At 42.4% G+C, this 21,764-nt stretch overlaps 3 protein-coding genes across 4 annotated transcripts in view; 2 read left to right on the forward strand and 1 right to left on the reverse strand.

The window, feature by feature from the left end:
• The window catches only part of dscaml1 (Down syndrome cell adhesion molecule like 1), a 92,087-nt gene extending 90,340 nt beyond the window's left edge, over window positions 1-1,747 (forward strand). The window contains exon 35 of the mRNA XM_076036110.1: window positions 422-1,747. Within this exon, the coding sequence (XP_075892225.1) occupies window positions 422-1,002 (581 nt within the window). The 3' untranslated portion in view covers window positions 1,003-1,747. The remainder of the gene's footprint in view (window positions 1-421) is intronic.
• A 3,959-nt stretch (window positions 1,748-5,706) lies between these two features.
• LOC142895230 (uncharacterized) lies at window positions 5,707-9,222 on the reverse strand. 2 transcript variants are annotated; one of them, XM_076036116.1, is made up of 4 exons: window positions 8,477-9,222; window positions 8,028-8,141; window positions 6,461-6,503; window positions 5,707-6,139 (listed from the first exon to the last, which is right to left on the reverse strand). In XM_076036116.1, the coding sequence occupies exons 1-4, from the start codon at window positions 8,528-8,530 to the stop codon at window positions 5,994-5,996; spliced, it is 357 nt and encodes a 118-aa protein (XP_075892231.1). In that variant the 5' UTR covers window positions 8,531-9,222; the 3' UTR covers window positions 5,707-5,993. The 2 variants fall into 2 exon arrangements, with proteins under 2 accessions (XP_075892231.1, XP_075892230.1); XM_076036115.1 differs by having other exon boundaries at window positions 5,707-6,202.
• Window positions 9,223-9,703: 481 nt separating this feature from the next.
• gvin1l2 (GTPase, very large interferon inducible 1-like 2) lies at window positions 9,704-16,877 on the forward strand. The gene is made up of 4 exons (XM_076036111.1): window positions 9,704-9,793; window positions 10,354-10,468; window positions 11,034-15,921; window positions 16,317-16,877. The coding sequence occupies exons 2-4, from the start codon at window positions 10,426-10,428 to the stop codon at window positions 16,450-16,452; spliced, it is 5,067 nt and encodes a 1,688-aa protein (XP_075892226.1). The 5' UTR covers window positions 9,704-9,793; window positions 10,354-10,425; the 3' UTR covers window positions 16,453-16,877.
• The last annotated feature ends 4,887 nt before the right edge of the window (window positions 16,878-21,764 follow it).

The raw sequence follows: 21,764 nt of genomic DNA on the forward strand, positions 1-21,764 counted from the left end.
AATCTCATATATTAACATGATACTCTGTTAATATGTCATCATGTATTCTGGAACACAGAAAACACAATGGACATGAACAGTGTTCAATCATTCTGTTTTTCTGTTGTTTAAATTGTTAATATTGTTTATATTCCTTGTTTATATCGCTTGTTTAGTTTGTATTGTCTGAGTTTTACTGATCCTTTGTTATTTTTGCTCTCTACTTTGCTGCTGTAATGCTGGGAGTTTGGTCACTGTGGCACTAATACAGGAATATCTTATTGTAATGTAACTTAATGTAACGTAGCTTAACTCGAATCGAGTCCAGTCTGAGGTGTAAGTAAGTGTAGCATTTAGTGCTGCATTGCTGCAAACACCCCTCCCCCCATGAAGCCTCTGAATTTTCTGTGTGGCGGTTTGTAATTGTCGCTTCTCCTTGCAGGCGACTACTGCAACCTCCCCCTCTACATGAAGTCCGACCCCTTCTTCCGGAAGCAGTCGGACCACCACGACCCGTGCCCGGTGGTCCCACCGCGGGAAGCCTCTATTCGTGGCCTCGCCCAGCGGGCCTACCACACCCAGGGCCGCCACGTGACTATGGATTCTGCCAAGCAGCAGGCCCTCGGCATGGGCCACTCGGGCATGTCCAACCTCGCCTCCTCCGGGGCCTCGTCAGGAGGGGGCGCCGGGAGCGGCGGCATGTCGGCCAGCTCCAGCAGCTCCACGCTCCCCCAGAGGACTCTCACCATGCCCGGCTCGGCCGCCTCGGTCGCCCAGGCGGCAGCGGCAGCCGCCGCCGCCACAGCCGCTGCAGCGGCAGCCGCCGCCGGGGCCTCGTCCTCGGGCGGAGGTGGGGCGGCGGGTGGCGCCACGGGAGGGACTCCCGGAGGGGGCGCCTCCTCCAAAATGGGCGGCTCCAGAGACTCTCTCCTGGAGAGCAGCTCCTCAGGCCTGGGCAGACTGCAGAAGCAGGGGAGAGATGGAGGGGGCGGGGCCTACTCCAAGTCCTACACGCTGGTGTAGCCTTGCAGCCTTGCAGCCTGTCACTGTAACTCTCTGGCACAGCCTCTTCTTGCCTGGAGGTGAGGGGGAGGCGCGCGCGGCTGAACCCATCAGTGCCTGCTCTGTGCCAGGCGGCAAGGGGGCGCCGGTCGGGTTCCGGTTTTTTGACACTCCTGTACAAAGGGGGTCAGAGGTGGGTCTCCACAGCACAGGGGTTTCTTTGCCTTTCTTTCTGTCTGTCCGGTTGCTTTCAATTCAATCATCCTCGCTCCCCCCCCAACCACCACCACCACCACCACCGGGAAATCACTTGCCAAAACATAGATGATTTATCTGTTCACTTTGGTTTTGAACCATTTTCCGCTAAGGACTCGGTACTTATGCACAAATGCTTTTCACTTGTACTGTCTGTTTAGCTTTTCTGGATAAGGACAGATGTAAAATGCACCAGGTTGCTTCAACTTTTGAGGAGGTTGTGAGGTTGTTTTTTTTTTTTCCCTCATACGAGGTGGTGGTGGCGGTGGAGGAGATCATATCACAGCATTGTACCACAGCAGAATGCTTTTTACTGTATGCATAACACCAACTTCAGCGACACACTGGCGTCGGGAAGGGATTCCATCGCAGACTCACCTCGGAGGCGATGGTCGGACGGTCGCCTCGAACCCGGTGTGGAGGTGGGTCGACTTTTATGAAACATGCAACGGACGACACAGCATAGTGGTCTTAATGCTTTTATTAAAAAAAAAAAATGAAATAAAAAAAATGAATATAAAAAGATTAAAGCAGTTAAGATATTAAAGTAAAACCATCATCGAGCTGGAGATGAATTCCAAACCATTTTTCTTCAGTTTTACAATTTCTTTTCCGATGATGGAAATATAATCTCATGTGCACTAAAAGAAAAAAAAAAAAAAAGAGTTAGGAAAGATCAAAGTAACAGAAATCTTCACTAGCCTGCGTGTGTGCGTGTGGGTGTATATGTGTAAATATATAAATGTATACATGTGGCAGGCACACATCAACACAGTGGACCTTTTTATTTTTTGTTTTGTTTTGGTTTTTTTTAAGAAAAGAAAAAAAAATCAATATGAATGCTGACCTCTGGGGCAGACGTCTGTGTCACAACTGCAGAGTGGAGCAGAAGGGCAAAAGCTCGCTTGATCTTGATTTTCAGTATGAATACAGACCGTGAAAGCGGGGCCTCACGATCCTTCTGACTTTTTGGGTTTTAAGCAGGAGGTGTCAGAAAAGTTACCACAGGGATAACTAGATCGCAGCGAAGGAGCTGCTCTGCTACGTACGACACCCTGGCAAACTCTATGCCACACTCTATGCCACACTTTCTATCCGTACGCCGAGACGAGAGGATTTGGTACAAAAACAGATGACGTAACACCAATTTGTTCCCGCCTTTTGCACCTTGCTTTAAGTGTCCGTGACATCACGGCTCTGACGAGGAGCGTCGAAGAGAATGTGAGCTCAGAAGAGAGCGGAGAGATTTGATTTGGCTCTCGCTCTTTTCTCTCTCTCTCTCTCTCTCTCTCTCTCTCTCTCTCTCTCTTTTTTTTGACTCAGAGGATTCAGCGACCCACCGTTCCCTTCGCTATGTTTTCCTTTACCAAGCGTCGACCCACTTTGTGTCCGTTCTGTCACGTCCCACCGACCCACCTAGTCCTCCTATTGTGTCCGCACACTGTCACTGTGACCCACTGCTAGCATGCTGGCTAGTCAAACGGACGGACGGACGGAAGGACTGAGCGAGTGAGGAAGTCTATTTATGCACAGACAAACAGAAGAAGAAAAAAACAACAGCTATTTGACTTTGAGTGACAGCTTGTTGCAGCAAATTTATTGAGATGTATACTACAAAGTTTCTATTTGTATAGAATATCTCGCGTTAATGACGATACAGTGACTTTAAGATAATGGGCAGAGAGCTGGAGTGGTGAAAGAGGAGGTTGTGTTTGAGGAGACGGGCGGTGACCTGAGGAGAGAGTGTTGCTTGAGAAAAAGAGGTGGTCTTCAAAGAGAAAACAAAGTGTTTGCAAGCCCCGAAAACCTCACTGAAATTTATTTGAGCTTTATGCATGGTACTGTATCTGGTGACTTAAAGTTTATTTTTTATTTTTATTTTATTTTTTGCCCCATTTTTTCTTCCAAAGCTAAATTCCCATAACAAAGAGTCGTTCCAAAAAAATAAAATAAAGAAAGAATAACCAGAGAGTTGCTCCAAATGTTTTGCAACAGTAAAAAAAAACAAAAAAAAAACATAACATCAGGGCTCTCACACAGTAGAAAAGAATAAAAAAGATATGGTATATGTTTGTTTTCAAAAGTATGTACATATATATTTCTATTCAAATGTAAAGCAAATATATGAATATTGAAAAAAAAGAAAAGAAAAATATAGTCGTTCTAATTGAAAATATATATTAAAAAGAAATCACAAGACAATCGCTCAGAGTGAAAAATTGCGAGGGGAAAGGACGGGAAAGAGATGCTTAACGGGTAGCACAACCGCGACGGGACGTGAGGTGGTGTGAAAGGAAAAAAAAAATACTCAAGTTTGACGAATGATTCAACGACCAACTTGTGATTTTTGATTATTTTTTTGTTTTTACTTCTTTTTTTTTTACTTTTTCTTTATCTCTTAAGTGTTGGGGCTGCGGCACGGCTGCAGCAGGTAGCAGCAGCTGAAGGGACAAGCACAGTGAAGTGGAACTAATAGTGTGAGTTGTGTCGCTGATAAACCTGTGGTGTTGACAAAAGCAAAGGTAGAAGATTTAAAAAAAAAAAAAAAAAGAAAAAAAAAAGAAGAAAAAACAGAGACGGCGTATAACAGTAAGTGAGTAAAGCCTGTTGTAATATGTTGTATTGTACCTTCCAAAGGTGTGTTCACAAACTCTATGCCATTACCTTGACTACGATCGGTGAAGTCAAAAACAGAACCGCGAGTATTTTCTGTTTGTGACGTGTGTGTCACAGACAGCAGGTCCTCCCCGCAACTCTGGCACTGCGGGTCAGTCGAAACGCTCGCGAGTGTCTCAACGTGTCCCCAAGTTGAACCCCTGGTGCAGAGAGAGAAGTTCCTCTCCCGTTATTACAGGAGGCGAGCAAGACGCCTGGCCTGTTCAAATCAAACTGTTTCTCTCCCCTCCTCCTGTGACGTTGACACTGACCTGCTGTCAGATTGTTCCGAGTACACGTCATACATGCCTTCAAGGAGAATTCCACCCACTGCTCTCTTTTCTTTTCCTTTCTTCTCTTTCTCTTTGGTTATATTTACATTTTCAAAACACTTTCTTTTTTTTTATCACTTTTTTTATTTTTAATTTTAATTTTATTTTTTTTTTATCGTGGCGTCTTTTCGATTTTGTTGCATTCAATTGCACACAACCTAACTAATGTGAAGTGTACTGCAGCGTGATTGGTTCAGCCCTTTAAACACGAGCCAGGTCGATATCGACCCAGTTTCCAACAACAAAAACAAACAAACACGATATGCAACTGAAACGTGTTGTTTTATTTGGAGGGAAAATTTCCAAACTGCTAACTGCACTGCACGGAAGTGTTTCGTTATGTTTTTGTTTTTTTTCTCCCCCCTCCCATCCAACATGCAGGTTGTTCATTTCTCGGCGGTGTGAAAAGCAGGCACGTGCGAGGTTTCAATTTGCTTGTTTGAAACGGACGTCTCGAGCAAACGTCACGCTACTTGACAAACTCTTCCACGTATGGCCAGCCAATCAGATTCCCCCTATTACTGTACCCCCTTGCCGCGTATCCAACATGATTTCTACTCTATCACAGAGGACTTGTGTACATAGGGGAGGTTTTTTTCTTTTTTGTATAAAAGTGAAAAGTACTATTTTCGGCATCGTCACTAGAAACCAGGGCACAATGTAATCTTTAATCTGAGGTTGCTGTAATCGAGAAAAACTATATAAAAAAACTATATAAATACAGGCACTGCTTTATCTTCATTTATGGACCATTGGAGGTAACCTTGCATAGTTAATGATTAAGAATTCTTTACCATGGCATTTGGTTGCTTTCTGTCTTTATTTTTGTTTTTAAATTCTTTTCTTTTTTTAAAATTCTTTTGCAGGTTTTGTTTATTCAGAATTCGCCTTTTTTTTTTTTTTTTTTTTTTTTTTTACTGGCCCACTTTTTGGGGGAGGACAGCAGCATTGCATGATCTGAAACTGGTTGTAAGGGAAAAGTGGGAACCGGTAAATTGAACAAATTTGAAAGGGGACTAATGAAAACCTTTCAAAGACGCAGAGGTTGTTCCTTAAACTTTTATGGAGAAATGTTGCTTCAGTTTGCAATTGCTTGTGTTTAACTCGACATTTGATTTTCTAAGAAAACAAACAAAAAAAAAATGAAAAACAACACCTTGTGCAATAAAGCTATCTTTTTATGAACTGTGGCACTATTCGTGATTTTACTGCCGGAATGCATTTCGTTAGAACTTCTGTGTTTTTCCTTTATTTTGTTATAAAGACTCAACTGGAAAGAGCCCCATAACGCACTGGCATATAAACCATTTTTGAATGCCTGAGAACCCAATTAGAACACTAGGGGGAGCCAAACTGCCGTCTACGACTGAGTTCAGTTCATTAAGAAGCCCCAAAAGCAGCAGCAAAGCTATTGATGGAGTTCAGTTTCAAAACATTCACACAGCAAATTTGACAAAATTACTCAATTATTTATTTTCACTTTTATACACTTAAAGCACTGGTCATACATAAATAAATTACAACGTCATAGAGGCTCACACACATACACGCTCACACACACACACACACACACACACACACACACACACTCAGTATAATCACATGCTGTCATAATTACAGGATTGTTAAATAGTAAATAGAGTTGTAATCGACTACTGGAAGTTATTGTTGATACTGTCACACATGCAGAAGGTCTACAAGTCTTTGTTACAGTTTTATTGTATGTACCCTGTTGTTTCTCCCTTTGGGTCCACTGGCGACTCGCTCGGCTTAATTGCCGTTCTTCTGTTTCTTCTGTTGGAACTTTCTGAAATGGGACTGAATGGTGGCGGCCGCCTTCTCCACCTCGACGGGGCTCAGCGGGGGGGCGGCTGGCACGTCCGGCACGGCACTGACCCCGTTGCTGACGTTGGAGTCTGAGCAGGACAGGACACAGGGTATAGCCATAGAGGCTGAGGCAATAGCCACGGAGACATAGTCTGCAGCAGTGATTAAGTTCAAACACACGGTGTCAGTGACTTGAGTGGCTTTTTTTTTTTTTTTTTTTAAATATTATATTATATTATTTTTTATTTTTTTTCTGATGATCAATTTTATTGGGAATGTTTGTGAGGCTCTGACTAATCCTTTCTGGTAGCAGCTTGATTTCTTTTAGCGGCAGAAAAATAGCCTTTAGCTCTATCTTTAGCTTTAGCTTTTAGCTTTGGGTAAAGTTCAATGTTTACAGTGATACTTACTCTTTCTGTAGACGCCTATGCTGTTCCTCCTGAACCCATCGAACTGTGAATTGAACAGAACAGCTCTGTTATTCAACTCACACAGAGAGACAGACACACACACACACACACACACACACACACACACACAGAAGAATCAATCAGACCTCCTGAGCAGTGTAGTGGCATGATAGCAATCAGCCTTACAGTCTTATCTGGGCTGAAACATTGCTCTCATACCAGCAGTGGCACGGAATCGTAATTCGATAAACACTGTACAAAATGGGCAGTTCCTTTAAGGGATCTACGTGTGTGTGTGTCTGCACCTGTGTGTGTGTGTGTGTGGGGAGGGGGGGAAGGGGGGAACTACAGCGAGGGAAATGACCTCAAACATAAATCCCCTTGATTGGGATTAGAGCTCCAGCAGAGCGGCAGGCAGGCAGGCCGGACGGAGGCTGAGGAGACGACCAGTTTAGGCTGCTTATCTGCAACTTTGGCTGTGGGCCTGCGTTTAGCGCACGAACTGACCATGACCTTTTCACGCAGGCCTGCATCCATTTTTTTTTTAAACGAGAAAGACGTCATTTTACCCCCCTTTTTTCTTTTTGCTGATGATTTATTTATTTATTTTTTAAATGTGGTGGATTTTAAAGGCCCTGTGAGTGCCATTAACATGGATCTACAGTGATTCTGCAATGATGAGATAAAATGGTGTACATCAATGTGTCTTTTTATTTTGAAAAATCCTATAGAAATGATTGTGGTTGCGGTTTGAACTAGTGGTTTCATTGATTAATAATTAGTGTTTATATTTAGATAAAGGAGGTTGAAATATATTCACATGATGGGCTATAGGAGATAGCATGGATCGGCTCTGGGAGTTTGTAATATTATCCGGACATTGTGTCTCAGTTGAAAAGATGTGAGTGACCCTCCACAAGACAGAGGTGAACATTTTTCATTAAGTTACATCCTTACTACTACAGTCAGTAGTAAATCTTCCACACTGGGCCTTTAAATCTGCATCGGTAGTCAACCGCAAAACTTCCTTGACCACCTTCACTGCAGCTTCTTTATCTATTTGAACAGCTTGAAGAGGGTTTCCTCCCAGATTAGCAACAACACAAACGCTCACAGGGTCCGACTGAGAAGTAAAAAAAAAACATCATCACCGACTCCGAGAGAGTTCCCACTTTTAATATAGCACATCTTTTTGTTTGATTTTACCGAATGTGAGTTAGGCTTTAATGTGTTATTCAGTGTGCTGAGTGGACAAGGCTTAAGCCCTTTTTATCTACTTCTCTCTGACCTAACACGGAAAATATGACAAAGCCCACGCGCTCACACACTGAGTAAATCGTGACCGTTGTACTTGTGACACGCTGAGATAACGGACGATTGCAAAATGAATTTATGAGGGAAACTTTCTGGTCGTGGCCAAAAGAAATTTAGTCAAAAAAAAGTTAGTCATCGGTTCCATATAATGGAGGACCTCCACATCCAGATAACTGGATGGAGTCCTACTGTGTTGCTACTGTTGGTCTGCGCAGACCTGACATGCTTTGTAGAGTGTCTGATTAGGACAAACCTCCTCTGCTTTGCTGCTCCGCCGACTGTGTGACACTGAGTGAAGCTGCCAAGGCAAAGGCTGGGAGACTATGTAAGGCACCGGGTCCTCCTCCCGGGCAAAGTGGGACCCTATCTGAAGGTAAAAACAAAAAAACAAGTCTGAGTCAGAAAAGGTCAATATCAGAGGTCCTGTATTTGTTTACCAAGGCAGCGTGTTGTTTTTGCTGAAACAACAAGCATTCATCCCCACAGAAAAATAGATTTATCTGTTGCTCAGTAGACCGAATGCTATATGAATATCTAGATGCATTCCTTGTAACGTTAATAAACTGTATCAAACTCGAGCTTTTTTAATTACAATTACATCACTTTTACAATCCCATTTTGTTTGATAAATGCTCAGTATTTTTCTACAGAAATTGCACAAACTAGAATTTTCACTTCTGCTAGCGTGTCTGATTGCCTTACCGATTCTACCACTCTGACCATCACGTACATAGCGGTTAGCATGGTGATCAACATCTTGACCACTGTTCCTTTGCTTCCTCTACCAGTTCTCTTTTAGTCCTGGAGTTTTCCGGTGGTTTTCCTCTGCAGAGACGCGGCAAAAATCCACTCCACCCAAGTCAAACAGTTTGTGGTCCGAGCTGTCAGGAACGCACCATTGAGACGCTCAAGGCAAAAGACCACTGGGCACAAGGCTTGAGCGCGTCCTCGCAGCCCTTCCGCCCCTCAGGTGCGTAAGCTCGCCAAAACACGCACCTACATATCCACGTAGTTCATTGCCACGGTCTGTGACACATGAGCGTAAGGCCGCTAAAGAGCTTTGGGGGATAGAAATAGAGCAGCTGTAATCTTTTTCCCCATGAAGCACTTATCCCTCAGGTGTGCTTCCACCTCACCTGCACCAGTGGCAGATCAGGGTGAGATCTACGAATGAGCATGACTCCGATAGGACAATAACTGCCAAAATAAGTGTAATTATAATTGACAGAATATCCACTGCTCACTGCTGCAATGCTCATTATTCAATTGAATTGTGAGGCAGGTTGGAAGTTTTGAGGGTTTGCTTAATGGAAACTAAACATGTTTCCAGCCATCAAGAAATGCTCCATTCAGTCACCCTCTGATCGAGGTGACCAAATGTAGAATTCGAGTATGTTGCACACAAAGGCCTTTATACTACAGTGGTAGGAACACCATCAGTTCATCTGAGGGTGTAAGCAGTGAGCAGAAGAGTCTGGAAGAGAGTCAAACAATCTCAATTTTATAAAAATAAAAATAAAAAGTAAAGGAAAAAGACACTCAGAGATCCCCTTTAACTGGCAAGCAGAGTCAAAAGTGGTAGACGTTACACTCCCAATCTCCACCCAGTGTCAGTATGACTTGCATTTATGTGATGGTAATCATGTGCCTGGATATCTTCCATGCAAATGACAAAGGGCTTTTCGTGCGTCAGTGTCTGGAGCCTCTTCACCGCGGCCCTGTGGGCCTGCGATAATCCTGCACTGCGACAGTTTCACCAGACTGTGAGAGACAGACGCTGCTGTTATCAGAGTGTGACATAATCGCTAATGTTGCGAATCCACTCTTGCACATGTGTCTAGATATGATCATTGTGATTGATGCTTTTTCTCTCCTCACAGTAAATAAGGGACTTTCAGGAATGTGTCTTATCTCCATTCAGGCCCACTATAAGAGCTGCTGTAACAGAGAGACGCCTGCACTTCATGTCAGATCACACGACAAGGATGTTGCTTTCCTGCACGAGGCAAAAGGAAGCAGGTGAGACCACTATGACTCTAGAAAATTATTTTCTGTATGAGCGAATCAGGTATTTTTGATCCTTTGTTTTGGCAGCTTTACACTCCAAAGCAAACTTTTCAATTAAATCATTATTTATTTAGCTTTTTATACATCTTCCTACCAGAATATAAATCAAATCAGCAGTGATCTGCTGGAATGCTGCCTGGTTGCTGTAGACCTCAGGGCTCCAAATGTCTCACATTACCAAGTCTTGGTGCCACACAGAGATTAATTTAGCACTACTCCATAGTCAAAGCGCTAAAGTGGCAGGCAGATTCATTATTCGCTATTGCGACTGGTAAAACTGCATTTAAAAGGTCACTGATAATTGAATTCATATTGAATTCAGCATTAATTTAAGTATCTTTTTACTTACTAAGAAAACAGAGAAACATTATTCATCTCCTCTGTATATTCTGATGAGAGATGTTAACAATTAAATGTGTTGTGATAGCAACTTTATTGTGAAGATGCCTCACTGAGTCTCAATAGTGTTCTGTTCCATTTGGCATTTTACTGATGTGTCTTTATAATTACAGGTGTCCTGTGAGCACGCAGCACTAACAGAGAAACACAGTTCTATCAGAGAGGAGAAACACTGCACTTTCATCATGTCAATTAAGCTTCCGAAGAGGTTGAGCAGCAAAAAGAGAAGTATGTTTTGTATCTTTTGTCGTAACTTGTGCAAAGCTTTGCCCTTTGTACTGATGGCTTGATTAAATCAAATTAAATTAATTTAGAATCTATTTTGTGCAGCATATAAAACTAATTCACATTTAAAAGGTTCTTTAATTGGCATAGATTAAATTCACCCATGAGTAATTTCCAACAGATATACATAAGTAAATGTCTTATTTATAAATTAAATCTATTTTTGTTTTTGTTTTAACTCTTTCAGTCAGTCCTCAAAAACGGTTAGGCTTTCTCAGTTTTGTTACAGTAGTCTTACTTTACCCATTAATGTTCTTAGGGTGTAAACATCTAACTTGTATGCTACGTAACACAAGAATTATAATACCAAATACTTTCATTCACGAGTGTCATCACCTGTGACTGTGCTTTGATACAAGTTGAGACCAGAACGTTACATTAAAAACCAACAGGTTTTTGAGGAGGGTTGAGACTTTGTGCTTTTCATTGGACTTTGTTAAAACAATGTGATTTAAAAAATTAAAAAAAATCACACTCACTAAATGATGGCCTTGTGGTTTTAATCCAGGGAGTCTCAGGGCCCATCCCCAGATGGAAATCCTCAGTAAGTTAGGGCTGGATGAGTTTTGGAACCAGCCTCTGGATCCAGCCTCTATGTTAGAAATCAGCGCTTGGACTCTGGACGACGAAACCCCTCTTGAAGTTACACATCTACCAAAGGCTTTCCTCAAACGTCTTTGGCTGCTCTGCCCACATGCACGAAGTACCTGCTGCCAGAGTTTACAGAACAGCAAAAACCAGGAGGAGTTACCTGATGGTTTTGGAGAGGACCGGTGCGCTATGAACCCCCTGGATCTGGTCTCCGCTGTCTATATGTCTGCAAATACTTTCCTCCAGCAGGAGATCACTTCACGCATGCTTCAGTGTCATTTTGCTGTTCCCCTTGTCCTTCCAAACAAAGACCCAGAGGAAGCTAGTCAGTTCCTTCTTTGGCCCCTGAGAAGCGTACGCAGAAGGTGGATGTCTACATTCCCTGGCGGGCACATTCGGCTTCATGAGGGGGATTTGGCAAGCACCAGCATGCCACTGGTTTCTTGTGTAAAGCTAGGTCATTGTGGCATCTCCAAGTCCCAAGTGCTAAACTATATTCTAAGATCAACCAGCGACACATTTCTCCACAGGGGTGTTAGTGGAGGAGAGCAGCCCAGGAGAGTGTCCAATGGCTTGGTAGAGATTGCATGGTACCTGCCCGATGGGGACGCTGCTATAGATGTTTTTCCTGCCCCTATACTATTCTCTAATCTACGTGGCGATGCTAGTGCACATGAGAGAAGCCTCAGCCTGTTGTGCAAAGTGTCCTCAGCTGTCGTCATCTTGTGCGGGAATCTTAAGGAAAAAGAAAAGCATCTTCTACTGTCTTGCAAAAACATAGCAAGAAAGCTGATCGTGGTAAACCTTACAGACACAGAGAAAAATGAGAACAGAGTTGTAGGGTTTGCCAATCAGAACTTCGAAGATGATGTGGGGCTTCCTCGGGAAGAGGTCATAAAAGGAGGAGATCTGACAAATGAGGAACTTGCCAATGTTCTGTCAAACACCCTGAGAGATCTCATGCAAGACAGACTGGAACCGGTGACACTGGAAGCAGCAGCAGAGAAGGTGGAAGAGTCCGGCCTCCTATTGGATGAAGGAACCAATTGCAAGAAGGCGATGGCCACAGCAGAGTTGGTCTTGAAAAGTTTAGATGAGGGAGCTGATCAGTTCAAGGAGAAGCAGCTTCCTTTGCAGGGCCCTCTGTGGAGCAGAGTAGCCCAACTGGAAAAGAAAGAGAGAAAACTAGTAAGGCAAGGAAAAGAAACTGACCTGCAACTGCAGGAAGAAAAGAAAGGCATCTTAAAAGAGTTAAGTGCGTACAAAATGACCCAAGCAATGAAGGTTTTCACCGATGCTCTTTTTACGACAGATAAGCTAGAGAGAACTTATTTTCTGAGCTGGATGAAGCTGAAGCTTTGTTCGATTCAAAGTGCAAACCAAAAGCATCTACATAGTCAGTCGCCAAACTTTCAGGCAGAGGAGAGAAGTGACATGCTTGAAGAGCCTTATGACCTCCAGAATGGGATCAATTATGACCAGGAAGACTGCGATAGTTTCTGTACAGATTCAACATTTGAGGATCAATCTGCTGCAGAGCTAATTGATATCAGCAAAGGCATAAAAAAAATGCCCGAGACTCGGTCCCAGCAGGAAAGTAGTTTTGATTCTACAAATGATTCAGCCGTAGAGCCGCAGCTTTATCTGATATCAAGTGAAGAAGAAGTTCAAAGCTACAATACTGAAAATAGAGCCTACTTTGATGAACAAACTGCACATCCATGTCAAGATGAAAATTTGAACTTCCAAGAAACCCAGCAAGAGGGACAAACAATAATACTATCAGAATTACACATGACTTCTGCCGGGGAACAAATTTGCCTGAATGGTTCATTACAACATCGGCAATCCTCATGTTCTCAGACTTCTGAGCAGGAAGCCTGCCCACTGTCACTTGAGCACTTTCTGCGCGAAATGGGCCTCATTTTTGAGCTAACACACGTCAGTCCCAGCAGTGGAAGCCAAAATGTGCTGCGTCTCCCGAGCCTGGCATCTGAACTTCTCCTCTATGGAGTTCCACTGGAATTAATGGATGGAGATGCATCCAACATCCCCATCCAGTGGCTGGCTTGTGTCCTCGCAGAGCTCAAGCGCTGCTTACCTCAAGAAGACTACAGGATTCAAGTGTTGACAAATCTGGGCGTACACCACGCCAAAAACGCTGAGATCCTCTCTGCAATATTTGGGGTGAAATTCCCACAGGGGAGATCAACCAAAGGTGTGTACATGCTTGCCCTTCGTCTCCCTGATAACCTCAGAAAAGATACAGACTGTGATTTTCTGTTCCTAATTGATGTAGAGGGTCTCGGCTCGGGCAGGGAAAGTGACGCGCTGATCCGTGACAGCGAGATTGCTACTGTAGCCGTGGGGCTGAGTGACATTTTATTGCACAACATTTCTCCGAAAGCAAATGCTGATTCTGAAACAAACCTCACGGTCATCATAAACGCTCTCCTTCGCAACAAAGAACTTGGATCCGTGCCTGTTTGCCAGTTACTGGCACAAGATGAAGGATTAAAGAGTGTATTGCAAACCACACAGTTAAAGCGTGTGTTTGATATGCTACAGACTGAAACTGCTGCCGAAGCCAACAGCCAAGCTGATGATCACAGTGTTAAGAACACAAGTGGTATTGCCTTGTTAAAAGGGCCTTGGCAGAATGTGTTCCCCTCTGAGCCAGTTAACATGCAGTATAGTGAAGCTGTGCTAAGTCTTAAGCAAAACCTATTTGAGGCATTAAAGAAGTGTGGTCCAAAGCTGAAAGCCACTAATCTTTCTGATTTTATGAGCCGCTTGTGTGCCATTTGGGAAGCAGTGACAGCCCAAACGTTTACTGTTGGCCTGCAGGACACAGACACGGCTTTAGGATTCTCTTTGTTGTGTGCTGAGATCTCCCAGTGGGAAGAGGTGTTTTCGGAACACATGGAAACCTGGCTTATAGAGGAAACAAAGAAAGTCTTTGTCACACAGATGAAAACTGTAGACACTGTGTCCCAAAATAGCCTCTTGAGCTGGCTAAAGGGCAAAGCCAAGGAGGAAGTCAGAAGTGAAGTTGATAAACTCAGGTTAAAATTGGACACGTATTTGATGAATGACAATCAAACAAAAATTCACACGTTCAAGCCTGCGATAATGAGCAACATGGACGACCTGGCGAAACGAGCAAATTATGGGATCGCACAAAGGTTGGAGGAACTCAATGAAGGACATTGTTCGTCCACACAGTTAAAAATATTTGAGGCCATGTTAGAAGAAAAACAGGAATCCAAGCTGAATGAAATAGTAGAAACGTCAAATAACACTCTGCTTCAAGACGCACAGCTGGAGGAGGAGTTTGAGGGTGTATGGAGTCAGATCTTGTCTAACTTTGACTTCAGGGCATCGGAAACGGACAGTATTGCTGCAAGAGTGAAAGAAATTCTCAAAGAAAACCTGAGTAGCCGCGGGCTCCATAAACACATGAAGAAACTCGAAGACATCGGTCAAAACCAAACACCCAACTTCTACATCTATGATGAGCACTTTGGGTACCGCAACAGATTGAAACACATGTTTGAGGACAACAACAGACCACAGAAGTTGGAGGCTCAGCAACTTGCATCTGATATCATAGAGAAATACCACCAGTTCGTGGCAGATAAGTCTAAATCACCAGCCGATTTCTCGGATAGCTACATTACAGAGTTGTTAATAAATGTAGAAATTGTTTTAAAAGAGAAATCCATGGAGATCAGATCAGCTTTTGAAGTTGATCTCAAGGTCTATCTTTGCAATGCTGCATGCCAAGACTTCCAAAAACAGCATGACCGCTATGCCAAGGACAGAGAGGTTCTGGAAGGCATTTCCTCGGCCAAGACTACATATTTGGCAAAGTTTATTTACCAGTTCAGGAAGAGAGATCAGTGCAAGCGCATGGCTCAGGCATTCACCTCCATGGTCATCCGACCAACAGTTTTGGATTTTGTCAACAGACCACTGGGAAAGTATATTACAGAGGAGATCCAACGTAAAGCTCCACCATATCAGTCCCGGCATGCCTTCAACCAAAGCCTATTGGAAGATCTCATTAAAAACAACCGCTTTGAAGACTTCCTGGAATATTTGAACTCCTCTGGGAGCTATAGGTCGAGAAAGATCCAGAACGCAGTGAAGGCTTACCTCTCTGAACCCAACAGATTAAATGAATGGAGGCAACAGAGACTTGGAGAGATTGTAGGAATGGTCGCAGCAGCAGTTAGTGACTCTGCAGAAGGTACCAACGGAGTACTAAGTGACTCAAAGCCACTACTGGAGAGGGTGTGCCTCACTTTGGAGAGGGATGGGGACGTGGATGTCAACAGGGCTCCTCTAGAAGGACCCCTCTTCAGTTTCACCATGGAATGGAACTACTTTGTGCGATGCCTGATGGAGCTACTGGCTAGAATGCGTTTGGAGCTAGCAAAGGAGTTCTCCAAAAATGTGGACATTGCCCAGTTTCTCCCATCCCTTCCCATTCAGCCACACGATTATCTTTTCAAAATAATGACGGGGTGTGAAGAGCAGTGCCCCATCTGCAATGCTCCTTGCGACTTGGTAGAGAATGGACACAAGGTTCACATGGCTTTGTACCACAGGCCAAAAGGGATCTTACCAAATAGATCCCAGACTATTGTCAGCGGCCGACAAAGCGTTGCCGAGAACAGCTCAGACCAGAGTGAAGACATTGATGGCACATCCATGGCATGCCAAGATCTCTGTTCCATTTACCCAGATTGGCACTTCTCCCCTGAGGATCCAGAGAACCACACATCCAGTGTCTACTGGAGGTACTGTACAGTTTCTGAAATATTGAACAATGTATGAACTCATTGACCATGAAATGATTAGACTATCAATCAAATTACCTGGATATGATAAAACTTAATGAATTCATTCAATAGCTATTCCATTCCAGGTTCTCAGGTGTTACTGTGTTAAAAAGTTAAAAATCAGTGTATCAAAATAGTATTATTATTATTATTATTATTATTATTATTGTTAATTATAATACTACTACTAATAATAATAATAATCTAGATGCCTTTATGTGGTGTTATCATTTAGTTTGCTCAGTTTAAACAATACTTAATATTCAAATAAGTGAATGAATGAATAAATAAATAAATCTCAAACAGCATAACGTATTGTCTTAAATGTGTCAAATGTCCTTTTTTTTTGGCAGGTATGTCTTGACGAGGCACAATGGGAGATTTGCAAGGGAGTACAAGCAGGAGCCAGCTGAGATTCCGCAGGAATGGACAACGATCACTTTGGAGAAGGCCGTCAGCAGTCTCAATGAGTTTTTTCCTGAAGGCTGAGCAATCCACTTTTGTTTTGTTTTTTTATGTCAAGAAATTGATAGTATTTATTATTGGTCGAGGATATGAATTGTAATCAATTGTAATGGAATTGTATTTCCTTTAGCTTTTACTTTTTTCAAGAGAAATTTCACACCTGTGAATGACGTTAATGCTTTTACCTCATGGCCTTTTCTGAGCCTGTGTGACAATAAGGGTACAATGCACAGTGATGGAAAAACATTTCCAGACACCCTTGAGATTTCACACACTCTCGAATCTTTCTTCTTGTACTTGGCATGAATGTGTGGCAAGGGGCAATATTTTGCTGAAGCTTTCAGTTTTGCCCTCGAATGAACTGCGCAAAGAAGCGTGTGGGTTTGTGGTTAACACGGCTTAGTCACTGGTCTGATTCTCAATGCAATATCATAAAACTTTTCAGTATGCATGGTGTAAACCGATTTTTTATTTTTTATTTTTTTTGGTTGGGGTCCTGGGTGGCATTGTCAAGTCCCAAAACAAAGATTTAAACTCTGTATATTTTGTTTGACCTGAGGAATCTTGAAGTTTCAAAGCACTTAAATAACTACTTAAATAAATACTGTGTTTTTATCTAAAAAAAAAAAATCCATATTAATGAATTCATGGTAATATAATCAGGCTTCATACTAGTGGATATATTGGACTCACCTTTAGGATCACAGAAAGACATTGTAGATACTGTTACTGTAGAGTGATGGCGAGTCACTGGAAAAATAATTTCCTCACATCTGAAACAAGTTGTCTCCGTCAGCTCTTTTGTCCCAGACACGGTCAGACAGTCATGCGAAATGCTCAGCAGTCTGTAGACCGAACCACAAATGACAGAGACGTGGCTACAATTGGCTGGAAAGCTTCTGTGGTCAGTGTCTGAAAGCGTTTTGAGTAATGAATTTCACTATTGGGGACAAATAGTTGGACGGTGTAACATCCTGGTCACAACAGTTTTGCCCGTATCAGTTAATCAATCAATCAATGATAATTTGATCAAATATTATTCCACCACACTGAATTATTTCTTAAACATTTAATGTATAACTTTAGATTAATACTGCATCACGGCGTAATTGCTTCTCTTTGACTGGCTTTCAGACAACTTTGAGTCTAGACATTTGTGTCTATCAGTCGGAAGTGGCGAACATAGGGCTTCAAAACAATGCAGCCAACTTGTCTGACATCTCAGCCATGGAACAACATCGCAACCACATTCTCTCGAGGTGTTAAGACGCTGACATATTTCCACCTCTAAACTTAGTAATCCGTAGCCTGCAGCTGTCAGTGAAGGTTACCTGTTACACACTGCCTTGACCTTTTTGTTCTGGTGAGTGGGAGTTATTCAGACAGTCGGCCATCGTGATGTCCTAATGATATGCAGCGCTACGTTGCAGGTGTCTCTGCTAATGATAATATTGGGGACCAACAACACACTTCTGTCTTCACGCTTGGGAAAAATAAATCAAAGGAACCATTTTGCACATTTTAATGGTGCATTTCTTACCGCGAAGAACAGTTAGCAAACGTAGCGTATCGCTTAGTATTCCTCAGTTGTAGCCTTATACCTACATACTTAAAAAAAAACAAAAACATGTTACATTTTTCCCATGATTTAACATGCAAGTGCATGTTAAATCATATGAAACATAATAAGCAAGCATATGCATAAGCATGAGACAAGTTAAAGTTAATCCTGCACTACATTATATTGCAAGCAGTGTAAGAAAGATTCTCTTTTTTAAGGTCGTCTGGCAGTTTTTTGTCTTTTGAAAAAAGAGGCTGCTCAACATGCAAAAAAAAAAATTGACTCAGATGCTATTGAGACGTGAAAGGTTGTCTGCAAAAAATGGCCCTCAGTTATTGGAATTAGGTGTTTGTTTAGATTGCTGTGGCGCTGGAGTCGCTGGAGTGGACAGGGTGTATGTTTCTCTGAGTGAAAAACTTATTTTGTGAAACTGGTGAAGGTCAAAAAGCCTTGTTTTCCCTCACTTGCTCTGCTGCTTTTTCAGCGTTGCGCATCTAAAGGTGGCGGCCGCTGTTTGCACCGAGCATCGTGTCGCATCTAGAGAACTGAAAGCTATTTTACTGACTGGCAGGCTGCTGAATGCACGGCAGATAAGTACACGAAATAGAGACGAGATAGAGCAAAGAAAGGCTGCTTGTGGTTGCCAGTGATAGATGTCGGCGCTATTACCAGAAGCATTGTCTAGTGTTGTGCCCACCGCGGGTGTGTGAAAAGAAATGAATCAGCCGCGGTGGCATTATCTTCTTGGGGAGACAGAAACGGTCGCCTGGACGTATTTGAATGTTGACTGGCAAAAGCATTCATGTTTACAATCAGTGCAAGAAACATGAAATTGCTGAGGTTACCGTCATGTTGTACCATCGACGCCGGCTGGTTTTCTGTGTTTGGCGTGCGTGTGTGTGTGTGTGTGTGTGTGTGTGTGTGCATTTGTGTTCTTTTTCAGTCTTCCTCTCACGTTCAGCTCAACTTTTCTATTTACACCTCCGATCGGCAAACCTAATTCCATTATGCTCTGCATAAAGCGCCATCTGCGTTCCAAATTGGACCACGAGGCCCCTGAACCGCCGCGACGCCGTTTCTGCCCCCTTCTCTCGTTCCATCTCTGACATTTCCACCCGAGGGGCGTACTAACGCGGGCACATATGGTCACACGCATGGAGGTCAGCCTCTCGACGAGACGGCGAGTCAGACTAATCTGCCGTGACTGTTCTCTCACTGGAGGAGTCCTTCAGGGCCACACAATCAAATTCAGTCGGGCTGTGACATTTAACGAGGCAGCCGTGCTGTGTTTCTACACCCTGGAAACATCAGCGCTCAGCGTCGGTTAGCATCAAAATTTGACTTCCCCTCATTTAACGTTGACAAAGAGACAGGTTAAAAGCTTCATTTAAGTTGTTATGTAGTCGTTCTACACATTTCCGAAGCAACATCTCCAGCACTTAAGGCCTCAATGGTGCGTGTCAGCGGGGCACAAGTTTGGACTGCGCAGTGGCAAAGTGAGGTCAGGTTCGAATAGGAACCAACAATCCGACAATTAGCTTTCTTAAGAGATGAGATAAAAGGTAGAATAGAAGTCCGAACACCCAAATTATATGAAAAAAAAATCTGCAGTTCCATGGATGTCCCCTGTCTACAAATACATACTGTGACAAGATGCAATGCCATGCTTTGCAGCAAGGCTTATGAAGAAATCTTTAATTAGCTTGTTAGATTGCGACCTACTTCCAACACTTAGGGGCCCAGCGCAAAATGGACAAGATCATTTTTTACAAAACAAATGTTTGTACCCACAATAAATTGAGTTCTTGTTATTTTTCCCCAATTTTCATAATGTCCCAGCTGCTAACTAACTGACAAATTATGATGTTAGAGTGGAACAGAAAAAAAAAACATCGCCTTCGTAGCAGTTGCTGAGAAAGTCATCACCGTTGTGCCTCAGCACCGCGCCGTTCGGCAAAGCAAGATGGGAATTATTTAGTGTGTGGTAATGAGAAGCGCTGACACACGTAATAAGTAAAAACTTCATATTCATCATACTTTAATCGACCTTGGTGGAACACAAAAATGGTAGGATTTATCAGGAGCTGGAGATGGATTTGGACTTGCTGGCCTCCCCTCACATGCACTTTGCAATATAGCAACAAGGCGCATGTGGCCGGCGGCGAGCATGCGAGAATGTAACAGAGGTCTGACTGAGGGTGGCCGCACAAAGGATTGTGCAATAAGCTTTTCAACCAAAGTGAACCAGTCAAACAGTTTCTATTAATTGCAATTACACACACAACAGAACTGATGTGTGTCATTATTAGAGGCTTGTAATGACCAAAACAAAACTAAGAAGAGGATTCAATTCTTTTGAATTTTTTTTGGTCCTGTTTTTTTTTTTTGTGTGTGTGTTCAACCTCTCCTTTGTTTAACACGGGGGCAGCGATATCACGAGCTAATTGAATTCTCAGCGTGACATCACCACTCTCACCAGCAGACTTGTTGCTCATTCTTTGTCTGTACGCACACTAGCAATCGATTTGTCGCGTGTATTATTTTGCTCAGAGCTGTCAAGGGTTCGTCTGAATTGTTCCTTATATATGTATATGTATATATATGTATATGTGTATATGTATATATGTACATATGTATGTATATATATGTATATGTATATATATGTATATGTGTATATGTATATATGTATATGTGTATATGTACATATGTATGTATATATATGTATATGTATATATGTATATATATATATATATATATATACATATGTACATATATATGTACATATATATATATACATACGTATGTCTATATATATATATGTACATATATATGTACATATATATATATATATATATATATATATATATATGTACATATATATATATGTATATATATATATATATATATATATGTACATATATATATATATACATACGTATGTCTATATATATATATGTACATATATATACACATATATATATATAGACATACATACGTATGTCTATATATATATGTACATATATGTGTATGTATGTATGTACAGGTATATATGTATAGATATAGATATATATACACATATGTCTTAGATTAAACCCTAAGCCTGGAATGGTGTGAACCTCCTGAAAGGGAAGAAAGGACAGGTCAAGAGTCAGATTGTTATTCTGCACCACATAGAGAGATGGCACTGAAGGTTAAAAAATGACAAAAAAAAATCAAAAAAGAAAAAAAACAAGCTGGGGCAGTGGACACTGACACTGAGCAGTTTGATTGCACTCGCGACGGCGCTGCTGTCGATTTGTCAGGAGAGGTTGAACTGAGACGGCATTAGTCACATTCACAGATTTGAGTGTGTGTGTGTGTGTGTGTGTGTGTGTGTGTGTGCTTATATGAATGAGCCGAGGAGACAGGGATGCAAAGGCAGAAAACAGAGATGGCAAGGAGTGCTTGGGTCGAATAAAGAAGTGTGGGAGGGAGGTGGCGCAGCCGGCGGGGACTTATAAGGTACCTTTCCCTTCAGCACACGCTTTCATTCCACGACACATCACCGTTCCTTCAATTTGGGCTCAGCAAAGAAAGAAAGAAAGAAAGAAAGAGAAAAGAGAGACAACAAGGAGACAGCAGGAGAACGAGGAGAAAGCAGGGGGAAAAAAGCACAATTGCTGATCTGAGGATTGGAGCCCTAAGGATAAATCTCAGTGTGTTTGACTTTGAACATCTGCTCAGGTAAGAGATGAAATTTATGTGCATTGCAATTTTCTTTTTTCAAACAATCTTG

This window comes from Nelusetta ayraudi, unplaced genomic scaffold, assembly GCF_046127955.1.
Source record: "Nelusetta ayraudi isolate G7.1 ecotype Tasmania unplaced genomic scaffold, CSIRO-AGI_Nayr_v1 ptg000048l, whole genome shotgun sequence".
Classification (NCBI taxonomy): domain Eukaryota; kingdom Metazoa; phylum Chordata; class Actinopteri; order Tetraodontiformes; family Monacanthidae; genus Nelusetta; species Nelusetta ayraudi.